The sequence below is a fragment of the Stegastes partitus genome, unplaced genomic scaffold, assembly GCF_000690725.1.
Source record: "Stegastes partitus isolate 25-593 unplaced genomic scaffold, Stegastes_partitus-1.0.2 Scaffold528, whole genome shotgun sequence".
In the NCBI taxonomy this organism is placed as follows: Eukaryota; Metazoa; Chordata; class Actinopteri; family Pomacentridae; genus Stegastes; species Stegastes partitus.
In genome coordinates, this window is record NW_007578259.1 from 275,234 (window position 1) to 288,665 (window position 13,432).

The 13,432-nt window shown below is 43.1% G+C and overlaps 2 protein-coding genes across 4 annotated transcripts in view; both read left to right on the forward strand.

Moving 5' to 3' along the window:
• The window catches only part of tom1l2a (target of myb1 like 2 membrane trafficking protein a), a 19,679-nt gene extending 11,916 nt beyond the window's left edge, over positions 1-7,763 (forward strand). Inside the window, exons 11-16 of one of the 3 annotated variants that reach the window (XM_008287925.1) lie at positions 296-410; positions 1,282-1,357; positions 2,162-2,236; positions 4,454-4,513; positions 5,004-5,040; positions 5,118-7,763. In XM_008287925.1, the coding sequence (XP_008286147.1) occupies positions 296-410; positions 1,282-1,357; positions 2,162-2,236; positions 4,454-4,513; positions 5,004-5,040; positions 5,118-5,263 (509 nt within the window). In that variant the 3' untranslated portion in view covers positions 5,264-7,763. The remainder of the gene's footprint in view (positions 1-295; positions 411-1,281; positions 1,358-2,161; positions 2,237-4,453; positions 4,514-5,003; positions 5,041-5,117) is intronic. The other 2 variants (XM_008287926.1, XM_008287927.1) reach the window with 2 other exon arrangements.
• Positions 7,764-9,021: 1,258 nt separating this feature from the next.
• Positions 9,022-13,432, forward strand: part of srebf1 (sterol regulatory element binding transcription factor 1) — an 18,228-nt gene continuing 13,817 nt past the window's right edge. Inside the window, exons 1-2 of the mRNA XM_008287928.1 lie at positions 9,022-9,393; positions 11,648-12,205. Coding sequence (XP_008286150.1) covers positions 9,288-9,393; positions 11,648-12,205 — 664 coding nt within the window. The 5' untranslated portion in view covers positions 9,022-9,287. The remainder of the gene's footprint in view (positions 9,394-11,647; positions 12,206-13,432) is intronic.

Here is a 13,432-nt window from a genome sequence, read left to right on the forward strand (position 1 = left end):
ACCTGAAAATATGTCTTTGTAAAAAGCCAAAACAGCCACAGTGCATCCTAGAGTTAGACATCCAGTCAATCTGAGCAAGCAGCAGGTCAAACTCCCCTGCTGGTCTTTAGGAGCTCTCTCCACGCTGAAGTGTTCTGGTTCAGGCTTACATGTCATCCTGTTCTTATTCTGTGCAGTACACTTAGATGCTCAGTGCTGTAAAGTCTCTCCAGTCTGTTGTTATAAAGACTAAATCATTAATTTCTGTAATGTAATTCCCCTTATCCTGCTCTCTCCTGCCCCGCTCTCGCTCCAGATGTGGCTTCAGACAGCGTCAGCGGCACCCTGTCTTCCCTGTCGGGCCGCAACCAGGACGATTTGGACATGTTTGCCCAGACCAGGAGCAGCTCTCTGGCGGAGCAGCGCAAAAAGTAGGCCTGGGCTTTTATTTTGCTCCTGGGATAGCCCCAGTCCTCTCGTGCTGTTATTCAGGATGTAATTTATTTTAATTAAATAGGTGTTCATAACCACCTTTAATATTTTAAACTAAAGTCCACCCTTGGGCGCTTTTATGCTGTTTGTTCCACACTGCTCACTGCATGACATTTTTTTATAGTTTAGTTTTTAATGTGTGCGCTGTCCCTTAACCTGAGCTTTCTACATCTTCTAAAGAGCATCATTTTCCTCTTTTATTTCCTGGAATGGCTTTAGTATTCCTAAGGGGTATTAATTTGATAGAAGAACTGTGCTGCAGTTGGAAAGAATAAAAGAGCTAAATTCTGAGTAGAGGAGGCAAGTTTCCAGTTCAGAAAAAAGGTGTAAATTGAGCTTCTCTGTTTCTGAGCACATTGTGGAGTTGTTCCCTTATTTGCAAAAGGATGGGAGTCTGCTTGCTTTGGGCTTGCACCAGATAACAGCAACATCCCAAACGCTTTGCATCTTACTGTCTTTTTTTTCTTAAGAGGAGATTTCCCGTCTTTCTTGTCTTTGGCCTGAAAAGCATTGAAACCCTGTTTAATTTCTCTTGGAAAATTATTCACTTGATTTTGTCCTGATATTTGTGGAATTAAAATGTTTTAGTTTGACAAATATATTATCAGAACGGGCCAGAAATATCAGGAATTGTTATGCTTTTAAGGCAGGATGTTGAAAAACAAATCTTTAATGTAAGTCTTTCCTTCATTTACCCTGTGTGTTATGTTGTTTTGATTGATTTTTGATGTTTCTTCTCTTAAGATGTTGACCCCCAGAAGCAGCTTCGGTGTTCTGCCTTAACTCTGCTGTTTGTGTTTTTGTGCACAGTGTAAAATATGAAGACCCTCAGGCTCTGGGCAGCCTGGCCTCCGCTTTGGATGTCAGACAACAGAATGCAGGAGGGGTGAGTAGTAGCGTGGTGTGATTCACATGGACGATGAGCCCTTGTGCACCAGTCTGTCCTCGGTCCCTGGTCACTCCCTGCATGTGATGCTCTGTAATCCTGTATGTTCAGCGGTTGTCCTGTGTGCAGTGATACTTGAACTTGGACCAGACAGAAAGGTGTAACTTTGTCTGTTGACTGTTTTTAGCTCTGAATAGCTTAAAGAACATGGTGGTGTGTTTGTATGGTATCCATACAAGTAATAAGCACGGAGATGAAGTAAGTATTGAAAACGGGTGCCAGATGTCTAAACTTAACCATTTCACAGTGAAACCAGAACCACTTTCTGAATTTGCAGACATTAGTCTGAACAGTTGTATCAGCCATTAGAAAAGTGGAATTTCCCATTCTGTCTCCACAGTCCGTTCTCACAGAGCGTACAGGCTAATTGCAGTATTTCTTCTCTTTGAGCACACATTGCAGTGTGTTTGCTGGTTATCACTGGGTACACAGATGATTCTGCAACCTGAACCAACACAACACACACTGGTGATTGAACTTTTTTTTAGCTACCTCAGGTGACTTACAAAGCACTTTACCCTGACAGAGTTTAAAGTTTCTTCTGTTTCCCTCTTTGTTTTCCTCATTTTCATCTTTATGGAATGAACCATTTTTTCTACTCTTTTTTTTTTTCCCTCCTTGCTTTCAGTGACAGTCGTCTGTTGCACATTTGACTTGTCCTCTGTCTCTCTCTCTGCGCTGTGTGCTATGCTGTGGTGGGGCCTTTCTTCTCTTGTGTAAGGTGTTATTCTGTTGTTGATTCAGCTGAGGGTAAAAGGGGATGATAACCCGGCAGATCAGGAGCTGCCCATAGACAGCTGGCTTATTACCCAAGGAATGGTGAGGACTCTATCCACAGTGTGTCCTCCCACCCCCCAACCTGCCCCCCATGTCCACCATCACCCTCAAACTCCTCCGGCATCGTCCTCATAAGCTTCATTTCATCTCACTGACCGGTCCTGGAACCCTCAGACAAACCCAGCAACATTTTTACCACAGAGAACATCCACCTCCTCGCTCAGCCACAGTACTCTAGTCTTGGGCAATATGAGAGAACATCAGTGCACAGCAGTGCTCACTTTATGTGCTATTTCTGCTGAGATAGCGATCTTTTGAACTGGTTCTTTGGTCGCGGCAGGCAGGACTGTAAGCCAGTAATCAGGACCGCTCTTTGGCAATGTTAATGCACGATTTCTGCACATTGATGTATTTGTTAAATATTAGTTAGTTTAGCCACGAGACTCTCACTCGTTATTCAATTTGCAGCCAGTTTAGCGGCTGAATATCCTGAAATAGTCTGGTTTACTGCAGAGATGCTCGATCACACGTAGGGTTTATCCATTAGAGCTGCAACCGTTAATCAATTAGTTGGTAATGTAAGTAATTTAATCATCAGACTTTTCAGGCAAAATTCCGATTCCAGCTTCTTTGAGTTGAATATTTTCTGTTCCATTAATCCGTCTATGACAGTAAACACTTCGTCTCTGGGTTGTGGACAAAACAAAGCATTAAAGACGTCATTCTGGACTTTTTCTGACATTTTATAGACCAAACAACTACTCGATTAATCGAGAAAAGAACTAGAATCAAGCTTCGTTGCAGCCCTGACTCCATATTGCCCACGTCTGCCGTACTGTACTCATTACTGATGGTGCCACATGGCTTCATAGGCGTAATAATGAGCCTGATGGTTCTCCAGGATCAGCTCCATCGTCTCTTAACAGTCACGCACTAAAACAACGGAGGAGAGCAGATACCCCCGCTACGCAGCAAAGTCACACCAACAATCTTAAAATGCTGATATCATCCAAGCACAACAATATGAGCAAATGAATGGCGGGTTGCTGCGTAGTGGGGAGTAATTTTGTCCCCTAATAGTCTGTGGATCTTAGATGATAATTGATTAACCTCCCACTCTAACCAGAACTACAACAACGGACTAACAGATGTAGTATTTCTACCAGTGTTGATGTAATGCATGTTTTAATGTAATGGATTACACTTGTATTGGTGTAACTGCGGTGCAACATGACAGGGACAGACTTCTTATTGTGCTCTTTCCTGCAGCCTTTTCTCCAACTGTTCACAAAGCTGCATGTGTTTTATTTTCTCCTGTGAATGGCTCCACTGCCTCGGCCTATCTGTTGATAAGCTCCTTCACAACATAAACTGTGATCCCACCAGGAAAACCCCACCAGTGTTTCTGTAGCATACAACAGAGCCTCAGGAAAAGGGTTTTGTTCTCTGTGATTAACTTTGATATCACATCAAATGTGCGCTTCATCACATAGAGAGAAACAAAAGGATATTGAAGAGAGGAATTTTAAGTATCGCTCATGAACCTGTTCCTGCTTTTGTAAACGGAGAGCATATGAGGAACTTCTCCCGTTTCCCCGTCGCTCCTCACAAAAGTTTCACACAACGCACTCCTCGTTCCCTGTGATCACACGAACACACGCCATCCGGTCTGACATGGCTTCCATCACCACCGCACGCCATGCAGCCACGCTCGTGCTCAGTGCGCCCCGTGTTGTGTGACGTGCGTTGTGTGCGTGTGCTCAAAGTTTGTGTATGCCCTGGGATTGCCCTGCCTCTCGACAGTCCCTGTGCTTTGAGCTTTTTCCATCCAATCAATCTCTTAATCACGTTCGAGTGATTTGCTAATTAACTAATGATGTGGAATAATTAACGCTGCTGTGTGACATTAGTCGGCAGCTGTTAAGCCATGTCAGCACTACAGAACTAATGAGAACAATACACCGAGTGGGAACTCCTGCTCTCACATTGGAGACTGCTGAGTGGCAGATCGCTGCACTTGATAAGACAATCACAGCACAGAGTGGAGAGAGGCTGAGTGCATCTTTGGAGCGCATCAGTTTTAATTTTTAACTTTTGTTTTTATCATCATCCTCTCTGAGCCTCTGGTGATCCCTGTTCTTATTTGTGTGTGTGTGTGTGTGTGTGTGTTACACTTTGTTTTTGTGGTCGGGGTTGGGTGTCTGTCTGTGGCGTGGCTTTGGTGCTGCCCCTCGGTTTGTCCATGGCTTTGCTCCATAGATCCCCGTATCGCAGTCCTCTGTCATGGATGACATAGAGGAGTGGCTCTGTGCTGACGTGGTGAGACTTCTTTACCTTGATTTATATCCTGTTTTTCTTCTTTCTCTCTCTACTACTTTTGGTTTTTCTTTAATAGCACATTTCATCCGTCCATCCCATTTAACTGCCCACGTTTGGCTTGGGTTTCTTTTTGCTTTACATCCTTTTCGTTCACTGTATTCTAATTTCTTCCACCAATGACTGACATATAACAGTTTACCATGAGGTGTGACTTTTATCTGCTAACGATAATAGACAGCTGCAGTGGTCTTCCTTAACATGTGCATGTGGAGGTTATGGAGGGGCCCTTGACAGTGTGGGAGGATGCATGATTGAGCCACTTCGTACGTGCAAACTGTACAAGCACTTGACTCTTGTGACTGTTCTGTGTGGTGCATCAGCGTATTGTGTTGCTGATGCACACTAAGGTTTATTTCTGTGCCTTGAAATAAAGTCCATTATTTCTGCCCAAACACGAGCATTCTCTTATGACTTTTTTTCTTCTCGATAGAAAGGGGATGCTGCTGAGGAGGGAGTGACCAGTGAAGGTACAGAATCTGATTCAAAATACAACGCGGGCCCTCAACGGTACACGTTTCTGAAAAATCTATTTGTTTTTTTTCAGAGTTTGATAAGTTCCTGGAGGAGCGAGCAAAGGCGGCGGACACTCTGCCGTCTCCCCCCGGAGCTAACCCTGCTCACCCCGCTCGGGCCGCCGGTGGCTCCCAGAAGAAGGCCGAGCGGACGGAAGATGCCCTCTTTGCCTTGTAGACTGTTCTCAGAGAACTCTGATCTCTCCGGGGGCGTCTAAAGGTCTTCGCCCTGAATGATTCCACCCCAAACAGTCCTTCCAGTACCATTTCACCGCTGGCTGGCAGCGGTGTAGCAACTGATCTCCACCTCCTCGTTGTTCTCTCGCCGCGGCGTCGCTCTAACCTACACAGGTCCAACTTGTTTACGGCGCACTGTTGTGTTGCGTTTTACTATACATGGATGTATTAATCGGTTATTGTGGGATGTACTACTCGCAGCCCCGCGTCTCATTCGCAACACTCCACCAAAGGAAGACAATCCGACTTGTCTCGTGTGGTTTCAGAATGTGGTATATTACTGCGAGATTAGTGGGAAGTTTCACTGCAGGTTCGTGCATCGAGTCAGTATAAAAGCATACAATTAGTTCATGCCATTATCTTACTACAGTCAGCTAATTGCTTATTTATGCATTTATTCTTTTAATGGTTTGTTTGTCTGTGCTACGTACTAGCGCTGTGGTTATGATGTCCACGCACATGTTTTTTTTATTTCCACAAATACTCCAGTAAAGAGTTCTAGTTAGGCTTTCAGTACTGCGACATGCCCGAAAGCACTGAAGAGAAAAGACTCGCATTAGGAGGCTAATTTTGCTCATTAGGAATATAATAGCAAAATCATAGCTAATCTTTAACTGTGTATGCCGGCGTTCCTCTAACCAAAGGGAATTAAAAAACAAAAAAAAATCTAAAAAAGTTAGGATCCTCTCTTATGTATTCCACATGGCTACGGGGAAGGAACATGCCCATGGAATATTCCCCATTTGTCTTTTCAGTCCAATGAAAAGCTACAACAAATAAACAGAGAAAATTGTTGAACAAACACTCGTAGCCATTCCAAAGAATATGAAGGCTTTAATGACCAACTGGTTCCTAATTTCATCTGTCGAACAATAATGACATTCGTGCTTTTCGGTGTTACGGGGCCATGAACATTTTCCTTCCCCCCGTTACATAAATGTGCACTTTGAAGCAAAAACAAATCTCTATTTTGTCCTTTGTGTTTACAAGATGGTTACTATTTTTCTAGGGGATGGGAAATGATCTTTAGGATAACTTCATTTTGCACATAACTTTTCTAACTGTGTAGTTGCAGTGCTTGTTCGCATAGAAGTGGATAGATGGACTGTTGCAAAAAGTTTTAGAAATTTTAAAAAATCCACGTCAAAAAAAGGGATTTAAGTGACCAGTATGACTTAGAATTGGCATTACAACCGACAAAATGAAGCAAACGTACCTTGCAATAAGGACAACATGTATTCACAGATCTTCAAATATTCAATGCTATTTAATCTATATACCTCAAAATACAGGAATTTTGCTTTCTGTGTCTGGCTAGAAGTATACTGGTGCATAAAAATATCTGAAATCTAGAGAGCTTCATGTATTATTTGATCCCCGGGTGTATTTTTATGGTTCATTGCAGCTCTTTTTGTGGTTGAGGCTGAAGCTTGCAGCAAACCAGCACAACTCTGCTTTCTTTGATTCGAGCAGGCAAACGTGTATTTTCATTCTTGTTGTGTTTTCATCCCGGTGCGATTCATCTGCTCCTGTTGGAGGTGCTGCCAAGCATTTCCGTGATTGACTGATTTCAGCAAAGTAGCTCTGACTGGAGTTTGTCTTTGATGTGCACAAGATCACACTTTGAGGCAAAAAGGAATCCTGTCTTCATTCCAGCTCTTTCACTTAATTTTAACTTCACTCTGCACTTAAGAGATTTTTTTTTCTTTTCTTCTTCCAGTCCATTTAAGACCAAAAGCCTTGTTAATCAGAGGCGGCACATCTGAGTCTCCTTCCAAGTTGTAAAATCCTACTCATGCGTCAAAATAGGTGAATTACCCATTGTCAGTATGGGCCTTCTACTAGAGGAAAGTGTTTAATATTCTTGTTAACATAGATGCAAAGGTGACACTGAAAACTTACTTGTGTCTACGTAATCACTACATGACTAAATATTTAAATGTATTTTAGTTAAGAAAATTAATAACTATCGAGCTTTAATTTTCTTTAATGCTGTATGGCTACATATGGATATGTAGGTTTAATATGGTTGCCAGGTAACTGAGATATTAATTTTTAGAATCAACCATTGTGTCATATTTGAAAACCTTTTACTGCGCAGACTGAACAAAGACAAAAATGTAACAGGAGCTCCTTTAAAAGGGAGCTTCGGCAGTTTTCTGTATTCATGTATCTCTGGATCTGTAACCGAGTGTATTGTGTTATGAAGCTTAAGTCCTGATCGCAACATGTATTCCTCGAAATTCTGGCTACGTGGTTACTGAATGTCCTTAACTCTGGTGTGTGGACATGGAGCAGAGGCTCGTGCTGTTGTCGGTGGGCGTTCCATGTCTGTTTGGCTGTGCTGTCTGCTGCCATTACTAATGGTCAGGTCTGTATTTGACCGAATGCACGTATGTAACTGCCCAATAAAACACTAGCAATGTGTGACCTCTACCTCACCACTGTTTGTCATTATTCCACAGTTCAGGGGTTGTGTGGCAGCGTCTTCATGCACATGCTGATGCAACACGGGCTCAATCTAACAGTGTGCTGGTCATTCATGGTCACATGAGCATTTCCCTCCATCCCATATGGACACAGATTAGCACCCGTAAACTGTAAACAAATCCTGTTCTTGCTATTTGTATGTATTATTACCAGCATTATTAGCACTACTGACTGGCCAGGTTTCTGAAACTGAGCCAGCATATAAAGCAGACGTACACCTTTATAATAACGTCCATCATCACTAGTAATACTGGCTTTTCAGTGTTGCTCCACTCCCCTACTGACAACAACTTTGTAGTGCTACTCCAGGTCACTGACCTATTTCCCCAGGGTGCCTTTGTGGAGCTCTCCCCTTGTTTTAGTGTGACATTGTGTTTATGTAATAGTTTTATTTTAACTGATGTATATATATAAAAAAAAAGTTGACATCGTTAATAATTCATTTGTTGTTTATTGGAAAACGTTAAATTAGACATAAAATTCCTAGGGAAATGTGTTTTTTTATTATTATTAATATCATTATGATTAATATCATTATTATTTAAATGTAACATACATTTAGCCTGTTTTTCTGATTATTTTTGGCCGCATGCGTCCCTCCAGCTTGAGTCCCTGCTGCTGCCATCATTCCAGCAGGGAGAGAAACACATGATGTAATCACTAGACCCAGAGATGTGACGTCGGATCACCCCACTCGGTTTCCGCGCTTCCCATTGGACGATTCCACTGGTTCTACAGGAGGAGCCGCTCATTCGAGTCACACTAACTTGACTGCCCAAAGCTCCCGCCCACCACGACTCTCATTGGCTGTCGGGAGGCAGACCCACAATAAACACATCCACGCTGTTTCCCTCAGGATACTCACTTTGGTGAAATATATGCTTCATTATCATAGCTGTCCATGGCTGGAATAAACAGAGCTGCTGTTAGTGTTTAATATATTAGATTTGGGCTAAATAGATACCCTTTTAAGAATACGTTTCAAATCGATTCCTTTAAAAATTCTGGAGCCATTGTTTTAGTAGCGTAGTATGTTAGTAACCGTGTTTTATTTGGTTTTGTTGTATAAAATCACGGCCCTGTCCTCCTCATGCTGCACCTCTTCAGTCAAACCACCAAAACAACACTGACAGGCAGAAACGTGGGAATTCACTTCGAGGGCAGTGATTGGCTGGCGGATCTGTCAATCATCGTCTGTTGGAGGCGCTCCTCCGGCTAGCGCCGTAAGCACGTTAGTACTCAATGAGCACCAGTGTTTGGCTTTGGCTTGACAAGTTTCCCTGGACGATCATGGGGGGTAGGAGTGAGTAGTTAGTTGACACATCGGTGAAAAAAGTTGCGGTTCGTTTTGCGTGTGTTTCAAGTACACTTTGGGATCCGGCGCTTTGTCAAATGTAGGAACTTTCCGATTTTTCCTCCTGAGCGATCCGACAGCCAGCCAAGTCTACACTGGGAAACCAGACACAAGAGAGAAGATGAACAGCCTGTCCTTTGACGATCCTTCGTTGGACAATCTGGATCCAACACTGTCGCTCAATGACCCCAGCGATATTGACACGGCCCTCCTGAGCGACATTGATGGTAAGAAAATATAACGGTGGCTGCTGTCTAACCATTTAACGAAACAGCTGAACCGGCTACCGTACCCCCTCATGCTAGGTTGTGCTTTCGCTTAGTAGTCTCTCTCCTGTTCTGTATTTAATATTTAGAGTAACAGCCTCATTTGTACTAACACACAGCACTGGCAGTGACCAACGTGAAGCTTTTATTAGCTCACAGCGGATCTTTCATCAGCCATCTCTAGCTAGCTGCACTAGCTAGCCGTTAAGCTAGCAAGCATTGTTTGGAGGGTGGCTAAGCTGATGCTAGGCGGTCCTTTTAGGCGTTAACAAAGTTGTTTCTTGCAGAACCTCTGCTATAATCGTATCGTACTATAAAAATAACTGTTTTTGTTGTTGTTTAGCGGGCTAGCTAAGCTAATCGGCGAGGCTAACGTGCGGCTAGGTGGTCGTGAGCGCGCCCCGCCCCCAGCTTGCTGCACAGACAGGGGTTACTGCCGTTCATTCCTCTTAGCTGGGTTCACAGAGCCTCAGTTGACCGTATTGACAAACTCTACAAATGATTTTTGTCTTAATAATAAACAAAACAACAGAATATTAGAAAGACATATTTCCTATTTTTGTTGCAAACACATAGTGCTTTACACGTGTGTTGCGGTTAAAGCTCAGTGCATGAATGCGCAGCTGCTTAGTTGTTTCTGCTGTGATCACTTCAAGTTGTGGGCATGTGGAGTATAGAGAAAGCTCTAACTAAACTAGAGGAAGCGCAAGTTTATGAGGACTCGTGTCTGGATATTTAGTGGTCTCGTGATCTCCGTGTGATGTCCGGTGTGTGTTTTGTAATAGCCAACGTGTAAATATGATAAGCTGCGGTGTCTTCTGTAATGCATGTCCTACGGCCATGTTTGCCATCTCCCAAAATGTGACCGACAGTAACCCTCGGTGACGCTGCTCGCTGGTAACCCCGAGCAGACAGCTCTCCCTCTCTTTCCTGTCTTGGGCTGATCGGCATAGCAAGTCTCTGAGACGCGCTCTGATTGGTCAAGAGCGATCACCTCATCCACAACACTGGTTTACAAATCCAGCCTGCTGCGTCCGTCTGCAGACACAACATGCACTCAGCGCCACTTATTCCTCCAATATATTCCCTGTGAGGATGTGTTATTGTTATGTGCCAGTCTGAAAGCAGAGCATCGCATTGCTTCGAATAAACCGACGAGCGCTTTGCTGTCTCGTTTGTTTTGCTGTTTCTCGGAGCATCACAGGAGCAGCTCGAATGGAAAATGTTTCCTGTTAAGTTCGCATCAAGCAGCGAGACTATGATGAAGTTTTACCTGATAAATGTTTGTCACCGTTTTTGCCCCACAGCTGCAGAAACACTGCAAATAGCCTGAAAACACGGAGGTTGTTAAACATTAAATGCAAAATGTACAATATGCGTGTTTCCAGCAGCAGTTTTACATGTGAGGTGTATTTGTGTTTGAACTGTGTGTCCATATGTAAACTAGATATTTTTATTTATTTGAGTAGTGTTCAAGTGTTAAAAGAAAAGAAAAACAGAGATACAGACATTTGTTTAGCAGTTGTTCAGCAGCCACAATCATTTGTGTTAAGTTACAAATTTGGTGTCTTTGTTTATTTAAGCAAAGACATATTTAATATATATATTTAAGCAAAGACATATTTTCTCTCTTATATATTCTTGTAAATTTGTTGACTTTCTTCTATATTATATTTTCTGTATTTTTTCTTTATCTTACTTTATCTCCTTTTATTTTACCTTCATTTTATACCCTACCCTAATATTTTGTGTTGTCTTTTTGCTTCGTTTACCCCCTTTGTTGAATAGTCCTGCTGCTGTAACACCTGAGTTTCCCTCTGGGATTAATAAAGTCAGTCTTAGTCTAAAATCAAGAACAAAAAATGTTCCCTATTTTTCCCAGTGACTGTTTGGGACATTTTTTCTATATAAGCTCGGCATCAGCTGGCTGAGGGGAAGATGCTGCATTCTTTTCCCTCATTGCACTACAGTATCTGCTTTTTGAGTGTTCTCTTTGATCGGTTTTAATCATAAACTATACAAAGAGGTTGATGCATGAGTAACTACTAATGCACATAAAAAGGCTCCTACGTTTTTTTCAGAGCCAAACTGTTAAACCATCAACACAGTCCAGTTTCTCTGATTCTTGGTTGTCCTGGTTACGTTGTCTTAGCAGACTCTTGTGCATTTTTCTCCTTGGTCAGTAACATTGATGGTGGTTCCTCTTCCTCTTCAGACATGCTACAGCTCATCAACAACCAGGACATGGAGTTTGGTGGACTCTTTGATGCCTCTCCATATACATCGGCTCCTTCCACCCAAGAGATTCCTGGTTTGACCCAGACCATCACCCCAGCAGCCCCGCCAGCCGCCACTGCCACGCCCCCATCCTCATCCTCCTCCTCCATACTAAGCAGTAGCCCCCACCTGGATGCACTCCTGGGCCCTCCCATCACCCGCAGCTCCTCCACCCCAGACAAGGCCTTCCAGCCTCCTACCTTCCAGCAGTCTCCTCTGGCTCAGGTACCCACCACCACCCAGAGGCAGCAACCAGCATCCCCGCCACAGGCTCAGACCCTCAGACAGCCCCAGGTGGAGCAGTCCCAACCCATCGTCAGCCCGCCTGCCCCGGCCCAGGCAGCTTCACCTAATGGCTCACCAGGACCAAATCCAGCGTTCACTTCCACGCCTCAGGCTCTCTTCACCTCTCCGGCACCCCAAACTCCACCTCAGCCCCAGCCACAGACGCAACCTCAGGGCCGGACCACCTACAGCAGCCAAAGCAGCTTCACAGGTAGGCACTCCTGGATGGTGACGAGGGTTTATCCTTGTGTCGTGGAGAAATCGAAGGTAGACAGTATGGGGTATCTGCAGGTTTCTAAAAGTCTGAAAAGTCTCCTAGGGGAAGTTTTCTTCATGTAGTGACATATTCCTTTTCCTTGCGTGTCTGTCACTGAATCAATCCAGGATCTAGCACGTATCATTCATTCTGCTTCACTGAACACAGCCGTCTCTCAACAGACAGCTTCCTTGTGTCCTTTATATCCTTTCCATGTATTTTTTTAACAACCTTCACTAGCAGCATTAAACTGGAGACAGAACAAAGCTGACTGTCTTTTATTTAGATTTCTAAATGGGCAACCATTTGAATGTCACAGTTTTTCAGTCTTTCTCTGCTCTGTGGAAACTGCTGTACCCTCATAGCAGATGCTGTGAAAATGGGTTTCAAAGAGGATGTAAACACATTTTTAGCAAACATGGACGACAGTATTTGATTTGAGATGGAGTATAATATCTGTGTTAACGCTTCTTCATAAGTACTTGATATTGTATCCTTGGACAAGTGTTTGACTCCTATATATATATATATAGTTTCACACAGACAATCCTGCATGAGTATCATTCACTTAGTTTTCTTCAAAAAAGGGGAGGGGAGATGCTCAGAAATCAGGAACAAAAGTTAATGATTTTTGATTTGTTATGTAAATGTCTGTTGTCTAATATGACATAAAAATGACTCCACAAAACATATTTATTTGTCATTTATGTCTGCTGAATGTTCAGATTTGACAGCAGGTTTGACACCTTCTACTAAAATGCTTTATTGGTTTAAATGGATTACAAAACAGATTCGTGTTTCCAGTGCTACGCTGGCTCTTTAACAATGGAAGCTCCAGTGTCTGGCAAGGGGGCTCCTCACGTGTATTGCATTTATCAATCTGTGACACGAGGTTATTCAATATCGGCTGATTGCATATCCAAGTCATAATCTAATAGACTTTGCTCAGCAATGTTGGAGTCTGTGAGCTCATCGAAAGCGCTCTGCATGGACCGTCCTAATAGTATACGTATGCACAGCAGTGTATGGAGTACAAAATGCATTGTGTGCTACAGTCCCCCCCCCCCAGTGGAAGTGTTCTCATTTTATTGCTTTTCAACATTAAAACTTGGTTAAAATAATTTAGATATTTTAAAAAAGAATTTGCAAAAAAGATCCATGTCAAAGTGAAAACAAATTTCA